Raw genomic sequence first — 25,973 nt, 5'->3', positions numbered from 1 at the left:
GGAATTGTTGATATCAACACAATGGCCTTCATGCAACAACATCAACCTCATTCTATATAGTTTAAAATATAGATGTAGATGTAGTTTAATTTTAATTGTAATTAATTGACTTCAAATCAACTACATCTAAATATTTTTCTTTTTAACACAAACATGTGTATATAAAAATCAATCCTTCCCTTCATTTTTTGAGTTAATCTAAGATTCTTTGTTAATTTTAAGCAACAATGGTATGTTCTATGCTTTAGAGCAATTTTACTTCAATTTCTTTATTAGCCCAGTCTCAATATTCAGATTAGCAATCACATCAACATCATAGTAAAATGCAAATAGAACATAAACATAAATAGTAGAAGCCAAGCCAAGACAAGACGACACAAGATGTGGCACCAGCCAGGGACAAACGCCAATGTGGGAAACCTTTGATCAAATCTTCTTTTAGTCTTCAATAGTTTAGCAGAGAGACATAGTACAATCTACAAATCTGATAATTTATAACAGCAACAAAAGAGCCCTAACTAGAAAAGTCAACGTTGGTCAACAGGGCAGATTTGACCCTCGGAAAACTGGTCAACTTCAGTTAACTTCAACCTCCAAACAGCAAGATAAAACAACCCTCAAAACAGTCAAATTCAGCCCAATCAAAGTCTGGTCAAATAGCCCACCTGTGGTCAGCCTTAGCTGCAGTCAACGTTGGTCAACGGTCAACGTTTAGCCTTGATTTATGTGCCCAGAAATGTGGCCTGCCCAAATAGAGATAGCCCTCACAAAAACGTAGTTAAAGGAGGTCAAAGCATGCTGTTCAATGCTTTTTAAAAGTGTCTAGAAATTTCGCTCTCCTGAAATTTCAAACGTGTGGAGAGAGAGGCCCATAAATCCGTACCCAATCATAGAGGGGAGAGAGAGAGAAGTCTGTCCAACTGAGGCCAAGTCACCTTCTCTTTATATGCAACATTGAGGATGAATAGACGTGATTGTTGGGCTTTTGAACCTACATAAGTTTGTTGTCGACCTTGACAATTTGAACATAATCAAAATAAATTCATAACTTCATTTATACATGTCAGAATCGGATGATCTTTAGATCAATCCTATAGCTCTCGGAGAGAGGAATCCAAGAAAAATATCAATTGTCATAAATAAGATGACCCATGTGGAGTTTCACCCTATTTTCCAATTTTAACACTCCCTCTCAACTAGGGAGAACGTCATCTGCCAATCTATACTATCTTTGCCATCAATTCATTACTCTACTCTGTTGAACTATGAAGAAGAAGAAGTGATACTCGAAGTCAGTCCCAATCAAAGGAGAGTGTGTCATACCACTCTTATTGACTCGAAGTTAGTTCCAATCAAAAGAGAGTGTCTCATACTACTCTCATTGACTCGAAGTCAGTTCCAATTAATCCCAGATCAATATCGGTCATCTTAGCATAGGGAGTGCGGTAGTACACGACGCATCCATCAGTAGTACTTTGGTCCCTATCCTCATTTTCCTACTCATTGGCCATATGAGAGGTGCTTCCCATGAGTCTCAGACTGCATGGGTAGGATGTGTCAACAGGAGAAGGATGAACCACTCATCCTGCCTACATGTTGCCAAGAGGTATCGCAGGGGAAAGCTAAACCACTCACCTTATGGTTGCTCATCGCTCCAAGAAGTACCCCAAGCCCCTCGGAGCTCCCAGACTTCAATGTCCATCTCATACAAGACCCTCATAGGAGGGTCTCTCCACAACTCCAAGTCATTCTCAGAAGGCCAAGAACTTGACCTTCACCAAGGGCTTTGTTAGAATATCGAAGACCTGCTCATCAGTCCCAATGTGATGGATGGAGCCTTATTACTCCTCGTTGTACCATATCTTGGATAAAGTGTTACCTGATATCTATATGCTTGGAGCGATCGTGAAACACGAGATTCTATGATAATCAGATCCCACTCTAGTTGTTGCAGAGGATCATGGTAGTATCCAGCACATGTCTAAACAACTCACTAAAGAGCTTCCTCAACCAGACAACTTCACAGGAGGCCATACTAGTAGCTATGTATTTAGCCTTGGCGATGCTCAAGGAAACCGATTTTTTTTTCCTGCTCATCTAGGATACTGAAGCAAAACCCAAAGAAAAACATCATCCAGAAGTGCTCTTGCGATCCACCACACCGCCAGCCCAATCAGCATCAAAATAACCATGCAGCCTCACATCTCTAGTAGTGTATCTCAGTCCATGAGTGATTGTGCATCGAAGATATCTCAAAAGATTCTTGGCACCAATCTAATGTATATGATGAGGCTCAACCATATATTAGCTCAATGTGTTAAATGCAAAACATATGTTCGGACGAGAGTTCACGAAAAACATCAGTGCTCCTATGAGTTGATGATACTCAGAAGCATTTCCCAATTCAGGTCCATCAAGACTACCACACAACTTCTTAAAGTTAAGTTCCATCACAGTAGTCACAGGCTTGCAATCCACCATCCCAAATCTTTCCAATATATTCACAACATATTTTCCTTGAGAGGAAAATTTCACCTAGCTTATGTCAGACCTTTAACCCTGGGAAATAGTGCATCGGTACTAGGTCCTTCACCTCAAATTCAAAAGCCAACTCCCTCTTACATTTATGGATGAGAGGGTCTACACCGGTCAAAAATAGGTTGACCAAATAAAATACCAGAATGAGAGGGGTCTATCATTTTCAACCTTAAAGTAAAGGTTCAGATCAACTTCACTTCTAGTGAATCCTAACTTCATTAGATAGTTATCGATCCTCTCATACCAAGCCTGGGGTGCTTGCTTCAATCCATAGAGAGCTTTCTTCAACCTGCATACATGAGATTCTTGATTGTGGACCTCAAACCCCTCGAGTTGTTCCACATAGACTTCCTCTTTGATTGAACCACGCAAGAAAGTGGTCTTGACATCCATCTGATGTAGGTTCCATCCTTGCGAGGCTGCAAGAGCTATGATCAAGTGAATGGTGGCGTATTGGGAAACAGGTGCAAATATCTCATTGTAATCTAGATCTTCCTTTTGAGAGAATCCTCGAGCAACAAAGCGAGCTTTGAACTTTTTTGCACTTTCATTAGTTCCATGCTTGATTTTGTAGAGCCACTTAGAGGTGAAAACCGATTTGTCCTAGGGTCTAGGGACCACATTTCAGACATCATTCTTCATAATCAACTCATATTCTTCATTCATAGCATCCTTCCATACTTGATGCTTCACGACTTCTTTGAATGATGAAGGCTCATTTTGAAAGATAGTGCTCATGGCGGTCAAATATCCTTTATACATGTTCGACTTCTTGCTTTCACGAAAAGTCCCCCTTGGTGCAATGTGTCTCTCGGCATCTTCGAGAGTCTCCCTAAGCCATGAGGATCTCCTTTTGGAGGAGGTGGGCTCATGAGGAGGATTAATAGAATCCATAGGTTCATCAACATAAGGCATCATTTCGTCTTCTTTTGCACCCTGATTTCTGGTTTCAGCTTCTTTGTCCTTCCCTAGGAACTTCAAAAGGCCTTGATCACGAAGCATGGCACGAACTGCTTCTAGAATAAAGTGATTCTTCCTTTCAACCACACCATTCTGCTCATGAGCTTATGGCGTTGTAGTCTCCCTTTTAATGCTAGCTTCTATGCAATAATCTTGGAATTCATTGGATTTGTACTCGGTCTCATTATCAGTCCTCAATATCTTGATTTTCTTCTCAGATTGGTTTTCGATCAAGGCTTTGAAGTGTCAGAACCAGGTGAACACTTCATCCTTCTTCTTCAAGAAGTAGATCTAGGTCTTGCAAGAATAATCATTCGTAAAGGTGAAATAATATAAGTATCCTCCCAAAGAGTTTACAAGCATCATACCAGATATGTCAGAGTAGATCAATTGCAATATATCTGTAGTCTTGCTATTACTTGAAGGGAATGGTCCCCTTGTAAGTTTTCCTTCGGCACATCTCGGACATACACCTTCATGCTCTACTTTGAACTCAAGCATACCTGTCACCATCTATCTCACATCAGGTAGGGCCTTATAATGAAGATAGGCAAACCTCTGGTGCCATAGTTCAGATTGTAGAGATGTGTCGCAAGACATGGCTCCCAATGGACTTCCTCCAACTTGATACAGTGTCAACTCTGAACCCAAGAGTAAAAGCATCTTTAAAATTTGTTTTCCAAACACGCACCTTTCCATCAATGAATGCCAACTTGAATCCTTTGTCCTCCATGGTTGAAATGGACACTAGGTTCTTCTTGAGATCAAGTACATATAGTACTTCTTGTAAATGAATAGTGTTACCTTAATTCAATTGAAGGGTAACATTCCCTAATCCCTTCACGGGATAGGTGACATCGTCTCCAAGGATGATCTCCAAGTTTGTCTCCTTTTCTATCAGATTAGAGAGGGATTCCTTGTATCTGGTGAAGTGCCTTGAGGCACCAGTATCAATCAGCCAATTTCCCAAAGTGTTCGGAGGAGAGGCAATGGAGAGGGCCGAGATAAGATAATACTCTTTTTGCTTATTGTTAACAATATTTGATTCTTCATACCAGGAGTTCCTTGATTTCTTGGAGGGTTGACCATTTCCTTGCTGTCCTGCATTCCTTTTTCCTTTACCATTGGACCTGTCATTCCTTTGATCGTTGATGTTGAAGTTGCCCCTCGAATCATTGTGATCATCATCATGCGATGTGTTCCTTCTATTTGGATACTCCCTTGCATAGTGGCCAAACTTATTGCAAACAAAGCACTTTCCCTTCCTCCCTTAACTACAAGATTTCCATGGAAATGACCTTTATACCCTGCATTATTTCTCCTTTTGGCGTGAGCAAAGAATGCAGTGGGGTTGCTTCTATTAGAAGGCATTTCTTGCTCCACCATTCTTGTTTCTTCTTGAATGCATCTCGACATTAATTCTTCAAACCCTTGAATTCGATCATTGTTGAGGACAATGGTTCTAACTACACACCACTCAGGTGGGAGTCCTCTAAGGGTGGTGAGAGTAAGTTCCCTATCAGGAATGAATTCTCTAATTGAGAGTAGATCATTCTTGATCTCAATAATCCTCAAGAAATAGGATTGAATATCCTTGTCCTTGCCCTTCTTAATATCCTTCAACTTATTCTTGAGAAATCGAATTTGATTAGCATTACTAATCTTGAACATGTCGACCAACCTGTCGTAGATCTCCTTAGAGGTCTTCAATTAGGAGATGTCGACCACCAGATGCTTGCCAATTGAATCCCTGATAATCTGCTTTGCTTTGACTTCAGCCCAGGAAGTAGGATGAGTAACTCATTGAACCCTTTGTCCTTGTCCAATTGTCTTTGGTAATTTCTTTTTCCCTCTTTCTTGGGCTTTGTCTTCACCTCAGCTTTGATACCATGTTATTTTTAGGCAACAATAGTATGTTCTATGCTTTAGAGCAATTTACTTCAATTTCTTTACTAGCACAGTATTAATATTCAGATTAACAATCACATCCACATGATAATAAAATGTAGATAGAACATAAACATAAATAGTAGGAGACAAGCTAAGACAAGATGACACAAGATGTGGCACCAGCGAGGGACAAACCCCAATGTGGGGAAACCCTTGATCAAATCTTCTTTTAGTCTTCAATAGTTTAGCAGAGAGAGATAGTACAATTTACAACTCTGATAATTTATAACAACAATAAAAGAGCCCTAACTAGAAAAGTCAACGTTGGTCAACAGGGCATATTTGTCCCTCCGCAAATCGGTCAACTTCAGTCAACTTCGACCTCCAAACAGCGAGATAAAACAACCCTCAAAATAGTCAAATTCAACCTAGTCAAAGTCTGGTCAAACAGCCCACCTACGGTCAAACTTAGTTGCAGTCAACATTGGTCAATAGTCAACATTTAGCCTCGATTTTTGTGCCCAGAAATTCAGCCTTCCCAAACAAAGATAACCCTCACAAAAACGCAGTCAAAGGAGGTCAATGCATGATGGTCAACACTTCGTCTAACTGTCCAGAAATTTGGTCTCTTGAAATTTTGGCCTCTTAAAATTTCGCTCTCCTAAAGTTTCAAAAGTGTGGAGAGAGAGAGGCCCAGAAATCTGTACCCAATCAATGAGGAGAAAGAGAGAGAAGTGTGAAGATGAGTGTGTCCAAATGAGTCTAAGTCACCTTCTATTTATATGCAACATTGAGGATGAATAAACTTGACTGTTGGGCTTCTAAGCCTACATGAGTTTGCTAGTCGACCTTGAAAATTTGACCATAACCAAAATAAATTCATAACTTCATTTGTACATGCCATAATCAGAGGAACTTTAGATCAATCCTACACCTCTCAGATAGAGTAATCCAAGAAAAATATTCGCTGTCAATAAATAAGATGACCCATGTGGAGTTTGGCCCTAGTTGCCAATTTTAACAATTTTGAATTGATATGAGATTTGAAAAACGAATCTATGGGCAAAAAAATGATCTTTTATTTTCCTAATAATAAAATACACAACTTCCACTTGTTTTTTATATCATTGTGACTGCACATGGAAAGTAGCAACTAGTGAATGTCTGTTAAAAGTTAAAAATGATTGTCTCAAACTTTATGCCCTAGACTAAAATGGGCAAAGCCATGGAAAAGGTCCTAAGACGACAAAATATGTGAAGGGGGCAGTGGAGATAATAATCTACGACAAAATATGTGAAGGGGAAATGGACATAATAATCTACAATAATTATAATTAACTGCCTATATAATATATAATTTTTTAATATTTATATTTTAATTGACTCTCAAATCAATATATTAACTAAAAGACTCTCAAATCTACATTTACATTTTAAACGATATATAATTTTATAATATTTCTACTTTAATTATTTTAAATTATATATAATCTAAAGATTAATTAAGTTCATTTTAAGAAAGTTAATTGATATGAAATTTGAAAACGAATCTATGGGTGAAAAAAAGATCACAGCTTTTGTTTTCGTTTAATAAAAAAACACAATTTAGGTAAGTAATAATTATAATGGACATGATAATTATATTCATTTTATAAAATTATAAAATTCAATTATACCATCAATAGTTATAAAATATTTTTATAAATATTATTGTTTTGAGGAATATCAAGCATCCTCTACACCTAGTGTTTTAATGCTAACTCCACATCTACTCTGCTTCCCAACAATGGCTCATTGTTTGAATCACTTGGGCATAACATTCAATTCCAGGTTCGAGACTAAGTGCACAAAGTGCATGCCAACACCTTGTTAGCTACACAAAATCAACACTAGGGCCTCATATATAGTTTAAAATATAGATGTAGATGTAGTTTAATTTACATTTTAATTAATTGACTCTCAAATCAGCTACATCTACATCTTATTTCTAAGAGATAAACATGTGTATATAAAAATCAATCTTACCCTTCCTTCTCTGAGTTAATCTAAGAATTTTGAACAATTTTACCTTTTCCCAAAATAAACGTTATTAGTGTAAGTTACCAGCACTCTAATATCATTAAGTAGAAGCAAGCTTTTATGTACTACTCAAATAGAATCTTAATCCTAAGTATGTAATAGCCCCATGTCAAAATAACTAACAATTTAATCTAATTTGTCACATTACAAACAATCTATTCTAATTTCCTATTTCTTCTTTTGTTGCATTAAGTTATTACTAACTATGATAAGCAGGCTGTAGATTAATCTAATCTATTCAAATTTCATATTTCTTCATTTCTTGCATTAAGTTATTGTTACGTAAAAGATTATAGATCAACCTGCCTGCTTTTTATTATCTAAATAGTATTTGTATTTGAGAGTGTGCGTTATCCCGCCCATTTCATTTTCTTTATGAACTCCTTTCTAATTCTTTGGTATCTACAACAGCAAAAATTCAATTTAAATTTAAATAAACAAATTAATATGCTATTGAAGATGCATCAGAATATAATTAAATTTAATCAACAAGGGCATGGGAATTACCATTATTATAATGTATATTAAATCAGATCTGCCCAAAACATCAGAGTCTTTGCCTTTTTTTTTTCTTGTGAGAAAAAATCAAACAACAAAAATTCAAAAACTAAAAGTTTAACTTTAAATATACCAATAAACAACGATATAAAGATGTTTTGCAGGTGGATAATATTTTCTGTAAAATTAATCAAACATTCGACTATAGAGTCTATGCTGATGTGATATGATATTGAGATGAAAAATTAAATTGTAATTTCATGTACTTACAGGTAGAACTATTGTCGACTATCTCGGCTATATGTCCAATGGTAATGCATGGGCGCCAACATGTGAGACAACCTGCGACAGTCGTGACATTGCTATAATCAATTACTGATTGGAAGACCGTGGAAGGTAGTCAGGGAAAGGGGCATAAAGTAAAGTTATTTTGTTGTAAACTACTGATTTTTGTAATATGATTTTACTTTTTTAAATTAATGTCACAGTAATAACCATATTTTACTCCTAAACCTTTACAATGCCACACTTATACTTGTAAAAGGACATCTGTATGCAGTACGAACCAAAGCAATTTCACTAGTGACTTAACCTTTAAGAGTCAGGGTTTCTAACTAGTTTGATATATATGAGGGTTGCCCTTTTCATTTATTTATATCTTTGATGACGGTTCATTTATTTATATCTTTTATGACATTTGAGTTTTACTGATACGATATATTTTTCTATTTGTTTCAGTTACTCCTGTAGTTGCAGCGTTCAAGCCATTATGATCAGGGCAACAACAAAGACAATTCAGTAACAAAGGGAAATTGGAACTGCTAAATTTACACACGCACACTCCGGATAAAATTAATAATAGAAGTAAAGGATTCAAGAAAGACAGGTAATCTGCACTCGATACCTTAGGTGGGAGGATAACGTCAATGTCTGCATCGAACGCTGAAGAGAACCTTTCACAGACATTACGTCTCAGCTTCTTGCGATCGTCACTAGAGAGCCTTTTCAGAGCTCTAACTCGTTTAGACTTTTTGAACATTATTTCTGAAAAAATCACCTGAAATCCAACGAGCCTTATGTTAGAGCCACACCTCTTTACAAAATCAATTGAAACCCTCACATTTTTCCCTCACTCACCAGGCATAACACTCTACAAGATCATATATGGTACCGACCAAGTATTTAAAGCATACAGCGGATTAGCAAATATTACGCTCAAATTTACTCATACAGCCACAAACCAACAACCATAACGAAAACAGATAACAACTAAGCCTGTCAAAGGAACACAAATGGCAGTTTAACTTCAGCGGTGTAAGATTACATGTAATATACTGCGTCGAAAGTAGTAGCAAAATACTAGGAAAAATTATGCATGGCGTTAGAATACTATAAACCCCAACATGACAGCTGTCCTTAATACTAAGTAACACCACCTTATATTGACTGCTAACTAGTATGACACTGATTAAATATCGCTGGCTAGTCTTAATCGATCATGCTATCTATGTACTACAACCTTGTATCAAACACATATTAACTAACCATGTATAGTATTTAGACCAGTAAGCCTAATTATATAGAGCATGAACATCTAATATATGTAAGGCTAAGTAATAGTACAATTAACTCCATAAGGTGTAAAGCTAGAAGCATGTAACAGGTTGCTGGACAATGTAATGAACATAGTCTGTTGTTTCATAATATAATCAACGTGGCTTACTATCTATCCTTGGATCGAGCATGGACGTGCTATGTTCGAGCATGCAATGCGGAATTATTATGAAATGGTCCAGTTTTGAATTTAAATTATTTTTAGAAATGGTCCAGTTTTGAATTTGTTTTGATTTCTATGAATGAAAGGATTTTCATAAATAAAATCTTGAATTTGTATGGATTTCACATGATGGATAGTGGAATGGGCTAAATAAAATAAATCTCAATGTAAAGAATTCAATGGAACTGAAAATATGAACAATATTATATACCCCACAATATAACAATAAATATCCTATATAATAGGATATATGCTATTTAATTTACAAGTACTTTGAATTAAAGAAATATAATATAAATGGTTTTATTAAAAATCATCCGTATATGTTAGATCTATATTAAACTATTGAAAACAATTATTTTTGTAATGTAGATTAATTTAAGCTATATGTCCCTGAACATGAAAAGGAAACGTTACTACGAGGAATTTGATGTAGCAATCAACTGCATATTTGCATCTATCATTGAACAACCGGTCAATCAATTGTGACGTGGGAGTTTCAAAGATCTATGCGGATGAAAGCTCCGGTTTCTAAAAGTACATATTTTCTATATATTCGAGTATGCAACGCAGAACTATTATGCAGGTAGTAAAGGTGTATCAGGCTGATCATTTCACCTAGGAGCTCGTACAACACACACACAGGTGAGTGAGATCGTAAGCAGTTTATTGTGTTCACCAGGCTAAGTCTAGTACTACGTGGTATAGAGTTATTAGTCAATGATAAACAGCCTCAACGACTCAGTACTAGTTGTCCTTACATGAACTATGAAAATTCCCCATTCAAAAGGAACGTTAACATTTATGCTTTAAATTTTCGACAGCCATTACCTTCCGCATCAGTGAGACATGCCGCATATGACACAATAAGATGTTGTTGCCAGTGGCGATAGCCACTCTGAAAGCAACGCTCCAGCCCGAGGACCAGGAGGTACAAAATACTAACATAAATTTGAAAGTCGACTTATAATATTTACTGTAATAGATAATTCGACGTCCTCATAAAGTTTGAAAAATATAATCAAAATTCAAGGTCTTCACATTGTTTTCAAAATTAACGCTTAAACTCACTTTAGTTTTTGCATAACAAAATAATAGATACTCGGATATAAGTTAACAACACTTAACACTATGTGAAACAAAAATATATGAGCAAGCATTGATTTGAAACAACAATATATTGTTTATTAATATAATTATAAAGTACTAAATCAGAAACGAGCATACAGTCTCAATAAGAAAGTAAAATGACACGAAAAAGCGTACCATATAAACGATTAATATATCCTACAAATCTTGGACAAAACACTCAGCTGATTACATCGTTCACTGTCTCTAGTTATCCACCACCGAAAACCAATCTTAGAGTGTGAAGCCAAATTCATGCACTATTATAAATCCTTCTACACCGCCATTAGTTTCTAGATCTCCATGCAGGATTCTAAATCTTTCTTCAATGTCTATAAATTTGTAATTTCTATGGCCAAGGAATGCAAGCCAAGGTCCAAACCTGTTTTGTAATACTAAGTGATTTCTGTTCTACAGTGATTGTTTTAACTATTCCGTTGTTTCTAATTGAGTAATCTTGTTGTTTTTCCATTTGTCTGTCTTTAAAATTATTTTTTGCTATCGCCGTCTAAGTCTCTAAGTATAAATCTGTTGTGTGTGATATATGCTCTCTATCCACTCGTATCAAAGCTTGATTCGAATATCCACTGTGCAAGCCGCTTAGTGCCATCGCCTTACTCTAGCAGCATTTATTAAAACATTGGTTGTTACCTCTGGAGTTGTTGAAGGATCTCTCGAGGAAATTGGAAATCGCTGCAAAGAAGAGAGTCCAAGAAAAGGATCTGTTCAAGAAATAGCTGAGGAACGTTAAGACAGTTGTTGCAAGAAATAAAAAGGTTGTGGGCCTGTTGAAGAATCTGTCCAGGCCTATTGAAGGATCTGTCCAGGAAATCAGAAATCGCTGCAAAGAAGAGAGTCCAGGAAAAGGATCTGTTCAGGAAATCGCTGAGGAGCTAGCTGAGGAACGTCAAGAAAGTTGTTGCAAGAAAGAAAAAGGTCGTGGGCATATGGTGAAACGTGCCATAAAGCCTAAAACGTGGAGTGCGTAAGTGCTTTAAGTGGAGTTCCTAATTTTTTTTACATCAAGGGCATATGGTGAAACGTGCCATAAAGCCTAAAACGTGGAGTGCGTAAGTGCTTTACGTGGAGTTCCTAATTTTTTTTACATCAAGCTTACACGTATACCTCAAGTGTTTTTTTTCAATCCAACATATGTATGTGTGAAATGTGAAAAGGTTAAAACATTATATATGTTTTTTATATTTATATAATTATATGTTGGAATTTTGAAAAGTATATTTTAAAAAGGAGTAGGTATTTTGAAAAAGGTATTTTAAAAGGAGGAAGGTCATTATTACTAAATTTTAAAGAGTAATAAATAAAATTTTATTTTTAAGTGGAGTTTTTGTTTTTGGGAATCAACATATTGAAAATAGAGACAACAGTTATAGATATGAAGAAGTTGAGCGAAGCTAATTTTGCCATATGGAAATCACAAATGGAGGATATACTGATTTTGAAGGATCAGTATTTGCCAATTGAGGGCACAACAAAGAAACTCTCATTGATGACAAATGAAGAATGTAATAAGTTAGATAGAAAAGCAATTGTAACAATCCACCAATATCTAGCAAAGAATGTGTATTTCAATGTGTCCAGAGAAAAGACGGCTGAAAAATTATGGAAGAAGCTCCATGATCTATATGAAAAGAACATGGCATTAAACAAAGTGTTCTTGATGAAGAAGCTTTATAATCTCAAAATGAAGGAGGGTGCTTCAGTTGCTGAGCACTTGAATGCATTTAATTACTAATCAGCTTGCCTCTGTTAAAATCATTTTAGATGATGAAATTAGAGCTATTTTGCTAATGTGTTCTATGCCAGACAGTTGGGAAAATTTAATTGTAGCTATGAGTACTTCAACAACTGCAGGGACCCTGAAGTTTGATGATGTCAACAATAGTTTAATGAATGAGGAAATGCGACGCAAGTCAATTGCGGAAAACCAGGGAGGAGAAGCTCTAGCTCTAGCTAATCGTGGTAGGAGAATGGATCAAGGTCGGCAAGGGCGATCAAGATCGAGAGGCCGATCAAAATCAAGGAGAGGAAGGATCATCTGCTTTCATTGTGGCAAACCCGGTCACATGAAGAAAGAATGTCGATTCTGGAAGAAAGGACAAAAGGATCAGAGACCGTCCAGTACAAATCACAAGTCATCCAACACAAATGAAGGTGAGACTACTGCTGTAGCCACAGATGGTGATGTGTTGTTTAATGTTTCAGTAGAGGATGCATGTGTATATACATCTAGCAGTAGCTTTGATTGGATCCTTGACTCTGGGACATCTCACCATGTAACCCCATGCAAAGATAGTTTTGTTTCATATAATCCTGGTGATTATGGTAGAATGCATTTGGGGAATAATCATTTTTGCAGTAGTGTTGGAGTGGGAGATGTCCAAATCAAGATGAAAGATGGACAAGATATATTGTTGAAACAGGTCAGGCATGTACCAGAAATGCGAATGAGTTTAATCTCTATGGGACGATTGAATGATGAAGGCTATTCCACAAGCTTTGGAAAAGGATGCTGAAAAATTAGCAAAGGAGCATTGGTCGTGGCCAAAGGACCCAAGACAGGAACATTATACACATTGAAGACACTGATAGAAAAATCAGATTTGGCTGCTATCACAAAAGAAGGAAATTCAGCAGATCTATGGCATAAGCATTTGGGTCACATGAGCGAGAAGGGCTTAAAAATCCTTGTTGGTAAAAATTTATTGCCAGGATTGAAATCCTATAATCTTGATCTTTGTGAGCATTGTATATATGGTAGACAAAGAAGGGTTTCATTCCTTAGAGGTGGCCATGACAGAAAGAAAAATGTGTTAGAATTGGTACACTCAGATGTGCTTGGTCCTGTTAACATCAAATCATTAGGAGGAGCATCATATTTTGTAATATTTATAGATGATGCATCCAGGAAGGTTTGGGCATATCCTATGAAAAGTAAAAGTGAAGTGTTTGGAATATTTCAAAAATTTCATGTTGTTGTCGAAAGAGAGATTAACAAATTGCTCAAGTGTTTAAGAACAGATAATGGTGGAGAATATTGCTCAAATGAATTTAAGGAATTTATTGTAACAGGTTTGGCATAAAGCATGAGAAGACTGTGCCTGGTACCCCTCAACATAATGGTGTCATAGAAAGGATGAATTGCACCATTATGGAAAAGGTGTGAAGTATGTTGTCCAATTCCGATTTGGAGAAGAATTTTTGGGCTAAAGCAGTCAGGACCACTTGCTGCCTCATAAATAGATCTCCAACTACAACCTTGGATGGCGGTATCCCTGAAGAAGTTTGGACTGGTAAGAATTTGAATTATTCTCACTTGAAAATCTTTGGATATGAAGCATTTGTATATATTCCCAAAAAAATTAAACTAAGCTAAATGATAAATCTATGAAATGCATTTTTTTGGGATATGCAAATGAAGATTTTGGTTATCATCTATGGGATCCAGTTAAACATAAAATTATTAGAAGCAGAGATGTTATATTTAATGAGTCAGAAATGTTCAAGAGGACTGTAGGTGAGTTGGAGGTCAAGAAGGTTATTGACAAGTTTGAAGAGAAGCAGGAAAAAATACCACCAATACAAGAAAATGAATAGCAAATTCAGGGGCATGAAGAACATCAAGTGGAAAATGATGAACAAGAAGAAGAAGGAATCTTGCAGGAACCTTTACAGGAGATTCAACTTGATAATGCACCACCACAGTTGGTTTGCAGATCTTCTAGGCCTCATAAGCCTTCACAAAGGTATCCTCCTTCAAACTATATTTTGTTGACTGATGAAGGTGAGCCTAATTGTTTTCAAGAAGCTTGTAAAGTTGAGCACAGTGAAGAATGGAAGAAAGATCGGAAAAAGAAATGAACTCTTTGCTGGAAAATAAAACTTGGGAGTTGGTAAACCTCCCAAAAGGTAGAAAGGCTCTACAAAACAAATGGGTTTACAGGATTAAGCATGAAGGTGACGAAAAGAATGAGAGGTATAAAGCAAGGCTGGTGGTGAAAGGTTTTTCCCAAAAAGAAGATATTGACTTCACTAAAATTTTCTCACCTGTTGTTAAAATGTCATCCATTAGAGTTAGTTTTGGTCTAGTTTCTGCTTTAGACCTAGAATGTGAATAGTTAGATGTAAAAACTGCATTCCTTCATGGTGAATTGGAGGAAGAAATTTATATGGAGCAGCCAGAAGGCTTCATAGAAAAAGGAAAAGAAGACCTTGTTTGTAGGTTGAAGAAGAGTCTTTATGCGTTGAAACAAGCACCTCGACAATGGTACAAGAAATTTGATTCATTCATGTTGGAACATGGTTTTCAGAGGTTGGAAGTTGACCATTATGTCTATATCAAGAGGTATGAACAAGGAAAGTATATCATATTATTGTTATATGTGGATGACATGTTGATTGTTGGGCATGATAAGAATAAGATCAATAGGTTGAAGAAAGATTTGGGTATCAAATTTGTAATGAAGGACTTGGGACCAGCACAACAGATATTGGGCATGTGGATTATGCGTGACACAAAAAACAAAAGGTTGTGGCTATCACAAGAAAAATATATCAAGAAGGTGCTTGACATGTTTAATATGAAGGATGCCAAGCCAGTTGGTACACCCCTTGCAGCCCACTTCAAGCTGAGTACTGAATTATGCCCTAGTGATGATAAGGAGAAAGAAGAGATAAACAAGATTCCTTATGCTTCAGCAGTTGGTAGCTTGATGTATGCCATGGTATACACACGACCAAACATTGATATTCAGTGGGAGTGGTGAGTAGGTTCCTTGCCAATCCAGGCAAACAACATTAGCAAGCAATAAAATGGATTTTGAGGTATCTCAAGAGTACTAGTCATTATTGTTTGTGTTTTGGTCATGATGAGACTGTGCTTGAAGGATTTACAGATGTGGATATGGCTGGAGATATGGACACCAGAAAGTCCACTATAGGTTATTTGTATACATTTGCAGGTGCAACAGTATCTTGGGTGTCAAGGCTATAAAGAATACTAGCCCTCTCTACAATAGAAGCAGAGTACATAGCTGCAACAGAACCCTGTAAAGAGATGTTGTGGATGCAACAATTCCTAGGAGAGATAGGAATAAAGCAGGACAAGTATGTGTTATATTTTGATATTCAAAGTGCCATTCACTTGGTGAAAAACCCAACATTTCATTCAAAAACCAAGCACATTGACTTAAGTTACCATTGGATCCGGCATGTGTTGGAGGAAGAACAGTTATCCTTTGAAAAAATCCATACAGATAGGAACCTTGTTGATATGCTCACTAAGATTCTATCACGAAATAAACATAAGTTATGTAGAGTCATGGTAGGACTCGGTGTAACTTGATTTGGCTTCAAGTGGGAGAATGTTAAGTGTGAAGCCAAATTCATGCAGGATTCTAGAACCTTCTACACCACCATTAGTTTTTAGATCTCCATGCAGAATTCTAGATCCTTCTACGCTGCCATTAGCTTCTAGATCTCCATCTAAATCACATGTAGGATTCTAGATCCTTCTTCAGCTTCTATAAATTTGTAATTTCTCTGGCCAAGGAATGCAAGCCAAGGTCCAGGGCTGTTTCGTAATGCTAAGTGATTTCAATTCTCCAGCGATTGTTTTATCTATTCCGTTGTTTCTGATTGAGTAATCTTGTTGTTTTTCCATTTGTCTGTCTCTGAAATTATTCTTTGCTATTGTCGTCTAAGTCTTTGAGTATAAATCTGTTGTGTGTAATGTATGCTCTGAACTATCACAGATATGCAATAAAATGCTAAAGTGTTGGAGATATTAACCCCAATGCTAAAGAGTTGGAGATATTAATCCCAACCACCGCGTTAAACACCCTGACAATAGTCATACTTGTGAGAAGTATTTTTGCATTAAACAACTTGAAAACAGCCATACTTGTCAGAATTATTTTTGCAAGTTGCGTCTTTGTTTGAAGATGGAAGGACTAAAACCAGAACAAAAGTACCGCGTGAACCATTCCAAAAGAAACAAAGAATTTAAGACATTTAATGTATTTTGGTAAATAGATATGGGCAAGCATTCATTCCAAGATTATAACCCACACTCCACAAACACTTGCGTGATTCTGATCACACTCAACAACAACAACATAATAATTATTTTCTCTGTCATGCATTAATGTAAAAATTGTATGTTGAGATAAAGAAGCAGATAAAAGTCATTTTGCACGTAAGAAAGGAAGAGTGGAAGAGAGCGAGAGTTTCTGAGGAGAAAATGGTGGAGAAAATTTTGGTGGGCGCCTAAAAACAACAGTTACTCTGTTTAGTGTGTGTTACTTTAGTTTTTGCATAACAAAATACTAGACACTGGGATATAAGTTAATAACACTTAACACGGATGTGAAACAAAAATATATGAGTGAGCATTGATTTGAAACAACAATATATTGTTTATTAATATAATTATAAAGTACTAAATCAGAAACGAGCATATAGTCTAGATAAGAAAGTAAAATGACACAAAAAAGCGTACCATATAAACGATTAATATACCCCACAAATCTTGCACAAAGCACTCTGCTGATTACATTGTTCACTGTCTGTAGTTCTCCACCATGGAAAACCAGTCTTAGCTGTGTTGAAACCATAGATATGCAATAAAATGCTAAAGTGTTGGAGATATTAATCCCAACCACCGCGTTAAACACCCTGCAGTAGTCATACTTGTCAAAAGTATTTTTGCGTTAAACAACCTGACAACAGCCATACTTGTCAGAAGTATTTTTGTAGGTTGCGTCTTTGTTTGAAGATGGAAGGACTGAAGCCAGAACAGAAGTACCGCGTGAACCATTCCAAAAGAAACAAAGAATTTAAGGCATTTAATGTATTTTGGTAAATAGATATGGGCAAGCATTCATTCCACGACTATAGCCCACACTCCACAAACACCTACGTAATTCTGATCACACTCAACAACAACAACATATTAATTATTTGCTCTGTCATGCATTAATGTAAAAATTGTATGTTGAGATAAAGAAGCAGGTAAAAGTCATTTTGCAAGTAAGAGAGGAAGAGTGGAAGAGGGAAAGAGTTTCTAAGGAGAAAATGGTGGAGAAAATTTTGGTGGGCACCTAAAAACAACAATTACTCTGTTTTACTATGTGTTACTTTAGTTTTTGCATAACAAAATACTAGATATTCGGATATAAGTTAACAACACTTAACACTGATGTGAAACAAAAATATATGAGCAATCATTGATTTGAAACAATAATATATTGTCTATTAATGTAATTATAAAGTACTAAATCAAAAATGAGCATACAGTCTCAATAAGAAAGTAAAACGACACGAAAAAGCTTACCATATAAACAATTAATATACCGCACAAATCTTGCAGAAAGCACTCCGTTGATTACATCGTTCACTGTCTACAGTTCTCCATCATGGAAAACTAGTTTTAGTCGTGCTGAAACCATAGATATGCTATAAAATGCTAAAGTTTTGGAGATATTAATCCCATCCACCGCATTAAACACCCTGATAACAACCATACTTGTCAGAAATATTTTTACAGGTTGTGTTTCTGTTTGAAGATGGAAGAACTGAAGCCAGAACAAAAGTACCATGCAAACCATTCCGAAACGCAACAAAAAATTTAAGGCATTTAATATGTTTTGGTAAATATATATGGGCAAGCATTCATTTTGCGACTATAGCCCACACTCCACAAACACCTGCGTGATTCTCATCACATTCAACAACATCAACATATTAATTATTTGCTATGTCATGCATTAATGTAAAAATTGCATGTTGAGATAAAGAAGTGGGTAAAGATCATTTTGCAAGAAAGAGAGGAAGAGTGAAAGAGAGTGAGAGTCTCTAAGGAGAAAATGGTGGAGCAAATTTTGGTGGGATAGTGAAAACAAGTTGCACTGTGTGTTATTCCGCGTGAAGTGTAAAACCTTTGTTTTTACTTGGTGAATGAGCCGCAATTTCATATGAATGTATTTTTCATGAATTAGAAGTTAATCCTAAGTTTTATTATTGCTCCAAAACTTTGTTTTATTATGTCTTTTTGCCGTGAGTGAACACTATGTTTTTTTTTAAGTCTCTGTATAGCTTCGCACGCGAAATCAGCGTCGCGAAGAGTCATAGAGCTGCGCAAAAGTAGCTTCGCGCGTGAAATCAGCGTCGCGAAGAGTCATAGAGCTTCGCGAAGAGTCATAGAGATGCGCGAAAGTAGCTTCGCGAAAGTCACACCCCTCTGCCTCTCTACGTAAAAGAAAAATTAACATGGTATCGGAGCGGGTTAAACTTTGTTAGTGTAAAAACAAGTTTTTTTTACTAACAGTTAAAATTGTTTTGAGGACAAATTGTTTTTAGCATATTTACCGGCAGATAGGAAGTTTTTTTTCTTCACTCAGAAATGGCAACATCAAGCACACGCTTGAATAATCCTCAGATACCTTAATTTAATGGCAAAAATTATGATTATTGAGCTATTACAATGAAGGCACTGTTTTCTTCTCAAGACATTTGGGATTTGATGGAGAATGGTTTTCAAGAACCAGCAGATGCAACAACATACAATGCCTTATCTCAAAAAGAAAGAGATTTGTTAAGGGACAACAGGAAGAAAGATTCGAAAGCCCTGTTCTATATTTTCCAACCATTTCATGAAAGTATTTTCCCAAAGGTTGCAGCAGCAACGAAGTCCAAGCAAGCATGGGACACCCTCCAGATAGCCTACCAAAGCATGGCAAAAGTCAAAACAACAAAGCTGCAAATGTTGAGAAGAGACTTTGAAACACTTTGTATGAAAGAGTCTGAGAATGTAGACTCGTTTTTTACACATGTAAGTGGGCTGGTTACTCAAATCAGGTCTCATGGTGAGACACTTGAGGAAAGAAGAATAGTTGAGAAAATTTTGAGAAGTTTTCCAGCAAGGTTTGATGCCATGTTGTGGCCATAAAAGAGACAAAGGATCTCTCGCACTTCTCAATGGATGAGCTTAATGCATCATTGATTTCTCATGAACATAGATGGAATAGAGTAACAAGCTCCTCATTGGAGCATGCCTTCAAGACACAAGTATCATTTGGTCAAAATTGAGGCAGAGGAAGATCATATGCTAGAGGAAGAGGAAGAAGCCCACACAGAGGTGGAAGAAGCAGCCCTTCAAGCTCAAAAGGAAGACGCGGCAATTGAAATCCAAGTTAAGGCCTAGGCCAAAATCAAGCACAAGGTCAGAGATATGATAAATCTCAAGTTCAATGTCATTACTGTAAAAAGTATGGTCATTATGCAAATGAATGTAGAGAGAAGCAATATGAAATAAGTAACAAACCAAGTGTAAATTTCACAAAAGAAAATCAAAACCATGATAGCATGTTTTTAGCTTGTAATGTAGAACAAGAAAAACAAAGTGATATATGGTATCTAGATTCAGGGTGTAGCAACCACATGTCAAGAAACATAGAAATGTTTTCCAATCTAGATGAAAGTGTGAAATCTGAAGTGACATTAGGGACTGATAGCAAAGTCTCTGTCATGGGAAAATGAAGAGTTAATATCCTAACAAAGAAGGGGGAGAAGAAGTACATCTTAGATGTTTACTTTGTCCCCGGTCTGAAGCATAACCTCATAAGCATTGGACAGCTCATGCAAAAGGGCTACAATGTTTTTTTCAAGAATGATGTATGCACAATTTTGGATAGGCCTCCAAGAAGACAACTGATTGCAAAGGTTCATATGACAAACAATAGAATGTTTCCCCTAAAATTAAAATTAGATTTGAAGGAAGAAGGTGCACAAGAACAACTCTCAATGAACTCACAAGAGAATGGAAGAAAATAGGCAGTTGTCACACAAGTAAACTTTCAAACAGAGGTAAAAAATGAAAACTAGTAATGGCATTTGAGATTTGGTCATCTCAACTTTGGAGGTTTGAATTCGCTGCATAGGAAGACATGGTGAAGGGACTACCACTCATAGAAAAACCGGACAGCCTATGTGAAGGATGTATCTTGGGCAAGCAACATAGAGAGACATTTCCAACAGGAAAGTCAGTAAGGGAAAAGACACCTTTGGAGATTGTCCACTCAGATTTATGTGGACCAATGCAGACACCATCAATTTGTGGCAACCACTATGTATTGACCTTCATAGATGACTATGCAAGGAAGACATGGGTCTTTCTCCTAAAACAAAAAAGTGAAGTGTTTGAGCGCTTTCGCCAATACAAAGCTCTTGTTGAGAAGCAAAGTGGACACTACATCAAAGTCCTCAGGACTGACAAAGGTGGAGAATACATCTCAAATGATTTCCTTCATTTTTGTAGGGAACATGGAATTCACAAGCAATTTACAACAAGGTATACACCTCAGCAAAATGGTGTGGCAGAAAGGAAGAATAGGACCATTATGGAAATGGCAAGAAGTATGATGAAGGAAAAGCATTTTCCAAATGATTATTGGGCTAAAGCTGTCGCTTGTGTAGCATATATCTTGAATAGATGTCCAACCAAAAGCATCCAGAACATAGTTCCTGAAGAGGCATGGAGTGGAAGAAAACATAGTGTCACCCACATGAGAGTTTTTAGATGTGTGGAGTATGCACATGTCCCGGATGAGTTGAGGAAGAAGTTAGACAGCAAGGGGTAGAAATGTATATTTGTTGGATACAATGACGAATCCAAGGCATACAATCTCTACAATCCATTAACCAAGAATGTAATAATCAGCAGAGATGTGCAGTTTATAGAAGAAGAAGCATGGAATGGAAGTTTAGAAAAGACAGTCAATGTCAAAGCATGTATACCACATGAGGACAAAGAGGAATTAACAACAACAAGTAATTCCTCAATAGTGACTCCTTCTACTCCTATTCAAGTGCAACAAAGCAGGCAACAAGCAACACCATCAACAAATAATAGGACAGCTTCGCGCAGCCAAGCAAGTGTTTCTCCAAGCATACTGCAAAGCGCAACACCAAGTGACATGTCAAGCCCATCTTCAGCAAGCACAAGAAGACCAAAATTCATAAATTTAAATGAAATTTATGAGCAAGATGAAGTTGATAGTAGCGCTGGTCTGAATTCTTTATTTGCATTATTTTGTCATGTAGATGACCCAATCCATTTTGAAGATACAGTCAAAGAAGAAAAATGGGTTGCGGCAATGGAGGAAGAAATAGAAGCAATAGAAAGGAATGACACATGAGAGTTAGTGAACCTTCCGAAAGGAAAACATGTCATTGGAGTGAAGTGGGTCTATAAGACCAAAAGCAACATTGAGGGAAAGATTGAAAGGCACAAAGCAAGGCTAGTTGTCAAAGGATACAAGCAGCAACATGGAAGAGATTACGCAGAGACATTCGCGCTAGTCGTGAGGATGGAGATAGTGCGCGCAGTTGTGGCGATTGTCGTGCAGCATAAATGGAAAGTGTATCAAATGGACGTAAAATCAACGTTCTTAAATGGGGTGTTGAAAGAAGAAGTGTATGTTGTGCAACTGCCTAGGTAGAAGGCCAAGAAAACAAAGTGTACCAGTTGAGGAAAGCTATTTATGGGTTGAAGCAAGCACTGTGCGCATGGTACAACAGGATAGATGCCTACTTGTTGGACAATGGTTTCGACAAATGTGACGATGAACCCACTCTCTACATCAACGAGAGCGAAGGTAGGATTCTCATTGTCGTTTTATATGTAGATGATTTGATTTTTAAAGGCAGTGATGATTTCCTCATCACTGATTTCAAACAAGTCATGAAGAGTGAATTTGAAATGACTGACTTGGGATTGTTAAGATATTTTTTGGGCATAGAAGTGAAACAAACAGAAAATGGCATTTTTATCTCTCAAGCAAAGTATGTGGCAAACATTTTGGAGAGGTTTAAAATGCAGAACAACAAGTCCGCACTACTCCAACTATCATGGGGTTGAAGTTGAGCAAAGAAGATTGCAGTAGCAATGTCAATCCGACATTATTCAAAAGCATGATAAGTAGCTTGATGTATTTGACTGCCACTAGGCCGGATATAATTATACAATAAGTTTGGTGTCGAGGTTTATACAGACACCCAAGGAGACACATTGGCAAGCAGCGAAAAGGATTTTAAGGTATGTCAATGGGACAAAATAGTATGGTGTTTTGTACACAGCAACAAGTGATTTCAGGCTGGTTGGTTACACTGACAGTGATTGGGCTGGAAGTGTTAATGATAGAAAGAGCACGTCAGGATATGATTTTCATTTGGGTTCCGGAGCCATTTCATGGGCCTCCAAGAAGTAGCCAATAATGTCACTGTCAATAGCAAAAGCTGAATGTCGCAGCAATAGCAGCAGCGTGTCAGGCAGTTTGGATGAGAAGAATGTTGAGGGATCTTCGTCATGACCAAGAGGGAGCGACAACTATTTTCTGCGACAACACCTCAGCAATTGCATTGTCAAAGAATTCTATCTTTCACAAAAGGACCAAGCATATTGATGCTAAATATATTTTATTAAAGCGTTGATTAACAATGATGAAATTGTGTTGCAGCACTGCAGGTCACAGGATCAATTTGCTAATATCTTCACAAAGCCATTGGCACGTGAAAATTTTGTTTATCTCAAAAACTAATTGGGAATTATTAATGGCGGCAATTGTGATTAAGGGGGACTGTTGGAAATATTAATCCCAACCACCCTGTTAAACACCCTAACAGCAGCCACACTTCTCAGAAGTATTTTTGCAAGTTGCGTCTCTGTTTGAAGATGGAAAGACTGAAGCCAGAACAGAAATACCACGCGAACCATTATGAAACGCAACAAAGAATTTAAGGCATTTAAGGTATTTTGGTAAATAGATATGGGCAAGCATTCATTCCGCAACTATAGCCCACATTCAACAAACACCTACGTGATTCTAATTCTGATCACACTCAACAACAACAACATAGTAATTATTTGCTCTGTGATGCATTAATGTAAAAATTGTATGTTAAAATAAAGAAGCAGGTAAAAGTCATTTTGCAAGTAAGAGAGGAAGAGTGAAAAAGAGTCATTTTGCAAGTAAGCGAGGAAGAGTGAAAGAGAGCGAGAGTCTCTGAGGAGAAAATGGTGGGAGCAAATTTTGGTGGGTGCGTGAAAACAACAGTTACTATGTTTTACTATGTTATTCCGCATGAAGTGTAAAACCTTTGTTTTTACTTGGTCTCATATGAATGTATTTTCATGAATTAGAAGTTAATCCTAAGTTTTATTGTTGCTCCAAGCTTACTCTGTTTTACTGTGTCTTTTTGCCATGAGTGAATACTGTGTTTTTTTAAGTCTCTGTATAGCTGCACAAAATTAGCTTCGCGAAGAGTCATAGAGCTGCACGAAATCAGCTTCGCAAAGAGTCATAGAGCTGCGTGAAAGTCACACCCCTCTCCCTCTCCGCGTAATTTAGTCTACCGCCTAACAAGAGTTAGATGCAGCGGCGGACAAAGAAGCCAAAAGTGAGAGGAACATTCTAATAGAGGACTAGGAATCACCTAAATCGAAGCATATTCGAAGAAAACGATGTTGTAGGCAGACAAGCTGAGCAGCAACAAAAGCAGGGGGCAAGAGTAGGACCCTGTCCTGGAATCCTCTAGATAGAACTCAAATTCCTCTTTTGTGTAGGCAGAATTAAGTTCTGCCGCAACTGCTCTGGACCTTATCACCTATGACGTGTTGTGCCAAAGCAACACCTTATCACCTCAAAAATCAATATGACTATTGTGCCAAAGAAACACAACATATTCAGCGAAATGAAATTTGAAACTTAACCTATCATTTCATGAAATCAACTTGAAAATAAGAACACAACATATTCAGCGAAATGAAATTGGAAACTTAACCTATCATCTCATGAAATCAACTCGAAAATAATTATGACCGCACATTTTGCCGATAAACACACCAGAACACATCTGGATAGCACAAAAATTAGCACAATATACAGCTTTAAGAAATCTAACAGGATAAAGGGAAAGAAAAAGAAAATGAAAACAGAACACATCTGGATTGCACAAAAATTAGCACAATATACAGCTCTAAGAAATCTAACAGGATAAAGGGAAAGAAAAGAAATGAAACGGAAAATAAAATAAAAAGAAAACAGACACTTCAGGAAATGGGCGTGATTGAATATTGAGCAATTTTTTTTTATCAGAGTCGTCATTTTACCTGTTTCTTTTCACAATACGATGGAGTTCGCAACAGATTAGGGTCAATTTATAATAATTCCAAATTTAAAGTGATATTTATTGATTTAAACAGGTTATCCTCCCACGCTTCCATGGATCTACAGATTTAGATTAACATAGGTTCTAAACTTTGCAGGTAATTCCAAAGAATAATTAAACTTGACCATTGCAGTAAAGAATAAATAAACTTATCTCGCCAGGTAAACTTACTCGTTGATAGTGAATACAACTTATATAGGTCTAAAATTTGATGAAACTAGTTAAAGCTTAATTTTAACTACTGCTGCAAATATTGAACGAATTTTACCAAAGGCGTCAATTGACCCGTTTTTTTATCAATAGAAAGGGATTTGCACGTAATTGAGTTCTGTTAAAACTAATTCCAAATCGAAAGTCGATTTGAATCATTTACAACATTAGGGACTCTCCCAAGTTTCCATATATTTAAGACTTAGACTAATACAGGGTCTAACCTTTGAAGGAAAATCCAGAAGTATATTATATTTAATCAATGCTATAAAGACTGAAGAAATTTATCTCGCAGGGCTCAAATTGCGCGCTCTCTGTTACCGATATGAAGTAATTCACATCAAATGAAGCCAGACGCGAAGATGCACTTACAAACTTCAAGATCGCTGGTGGAAAATTCACCATTCCTGCCAAGGCAGGTGAAAAGGCTCGAATTCCACTGAGACCCCATGGCCGACCGGGAGGCCGTCCACGGTCCATCCCACGGCCTCCTCCCGACTGTTCTTTGATGACAAAAATAATTGCGTTTCTTTCTGTGGATTGTGCAGCTGGAGAGAGTTACTGGAAAATTGTGTGAGATCCACAAATCCTCCGCAACAGGACTTGCCTCTGCAGCCATGAAGGAGTTCATCAGAATGACTCGAATGGA

General features: G+C 36.9%; 1 protein-coding gene across 3 annotated transcripts in view; it reads right to left on the bottom strand.

The window, feature by feature from the left end:
- The window catches only part of LOC149220038 (uncharacterized), a 123,520-nt gene extending 97,753 nt beyond the window's left edge, over positions 1-25,767 (bottom strand). For 2 of the 3 annotated variants that reach the window (XM_089382716.1, XM_089382717.1), the window contains exons 1-3: positions 25,697-25,767; positions 8,870-9,022; positions 8,236-8,307 (exon numbers count right to left, since the gene is read on the bottom strand). In XM_089382716.1, coding sequence (XP_089238842.1) covers positions 8,263-8,307; positions 8,870-9,022; positions 25,697-25,729 — 231 coding nt within the window. In that variant the 5' untranslated portion in view covers positions 25,730-25,767 and the 3' untranslated portion in view covers positions 8,236-8,262. Of the gene's footprint in view, positions 1-8,235; positions 8,308-8,641; positions 9,023-25,696 lie in introns of those variants that run through there. The other variant, XM_089382715.1, reaches the window with a different exon arrangement.
- Between the last annotated feature and the right edge of the window lie 206 nt (positions 25,768-25,973).

The sequence above is a fragment of the Pinus tabuliformis genome, chromosome Q (genome assembly GCF_031772625.1).
Source record: "Pinus tabuliformis cultivar Carrire ecotype Pingquan chromosome Q, CPIR1, whole genome shotgun sequence".
Taxonomy (NCBI): Eukaryota; Viridiplantae; Streptophyta; class Pinopsida; order Pinales; family Pinaceae; genus Pinus; species Pinus tabuliformis.
The sequence above is the reverse complement of the archived record's forward strand: the minus strand, read 5'-3'. Positions and strand labels throughout refer to the sequence as shown.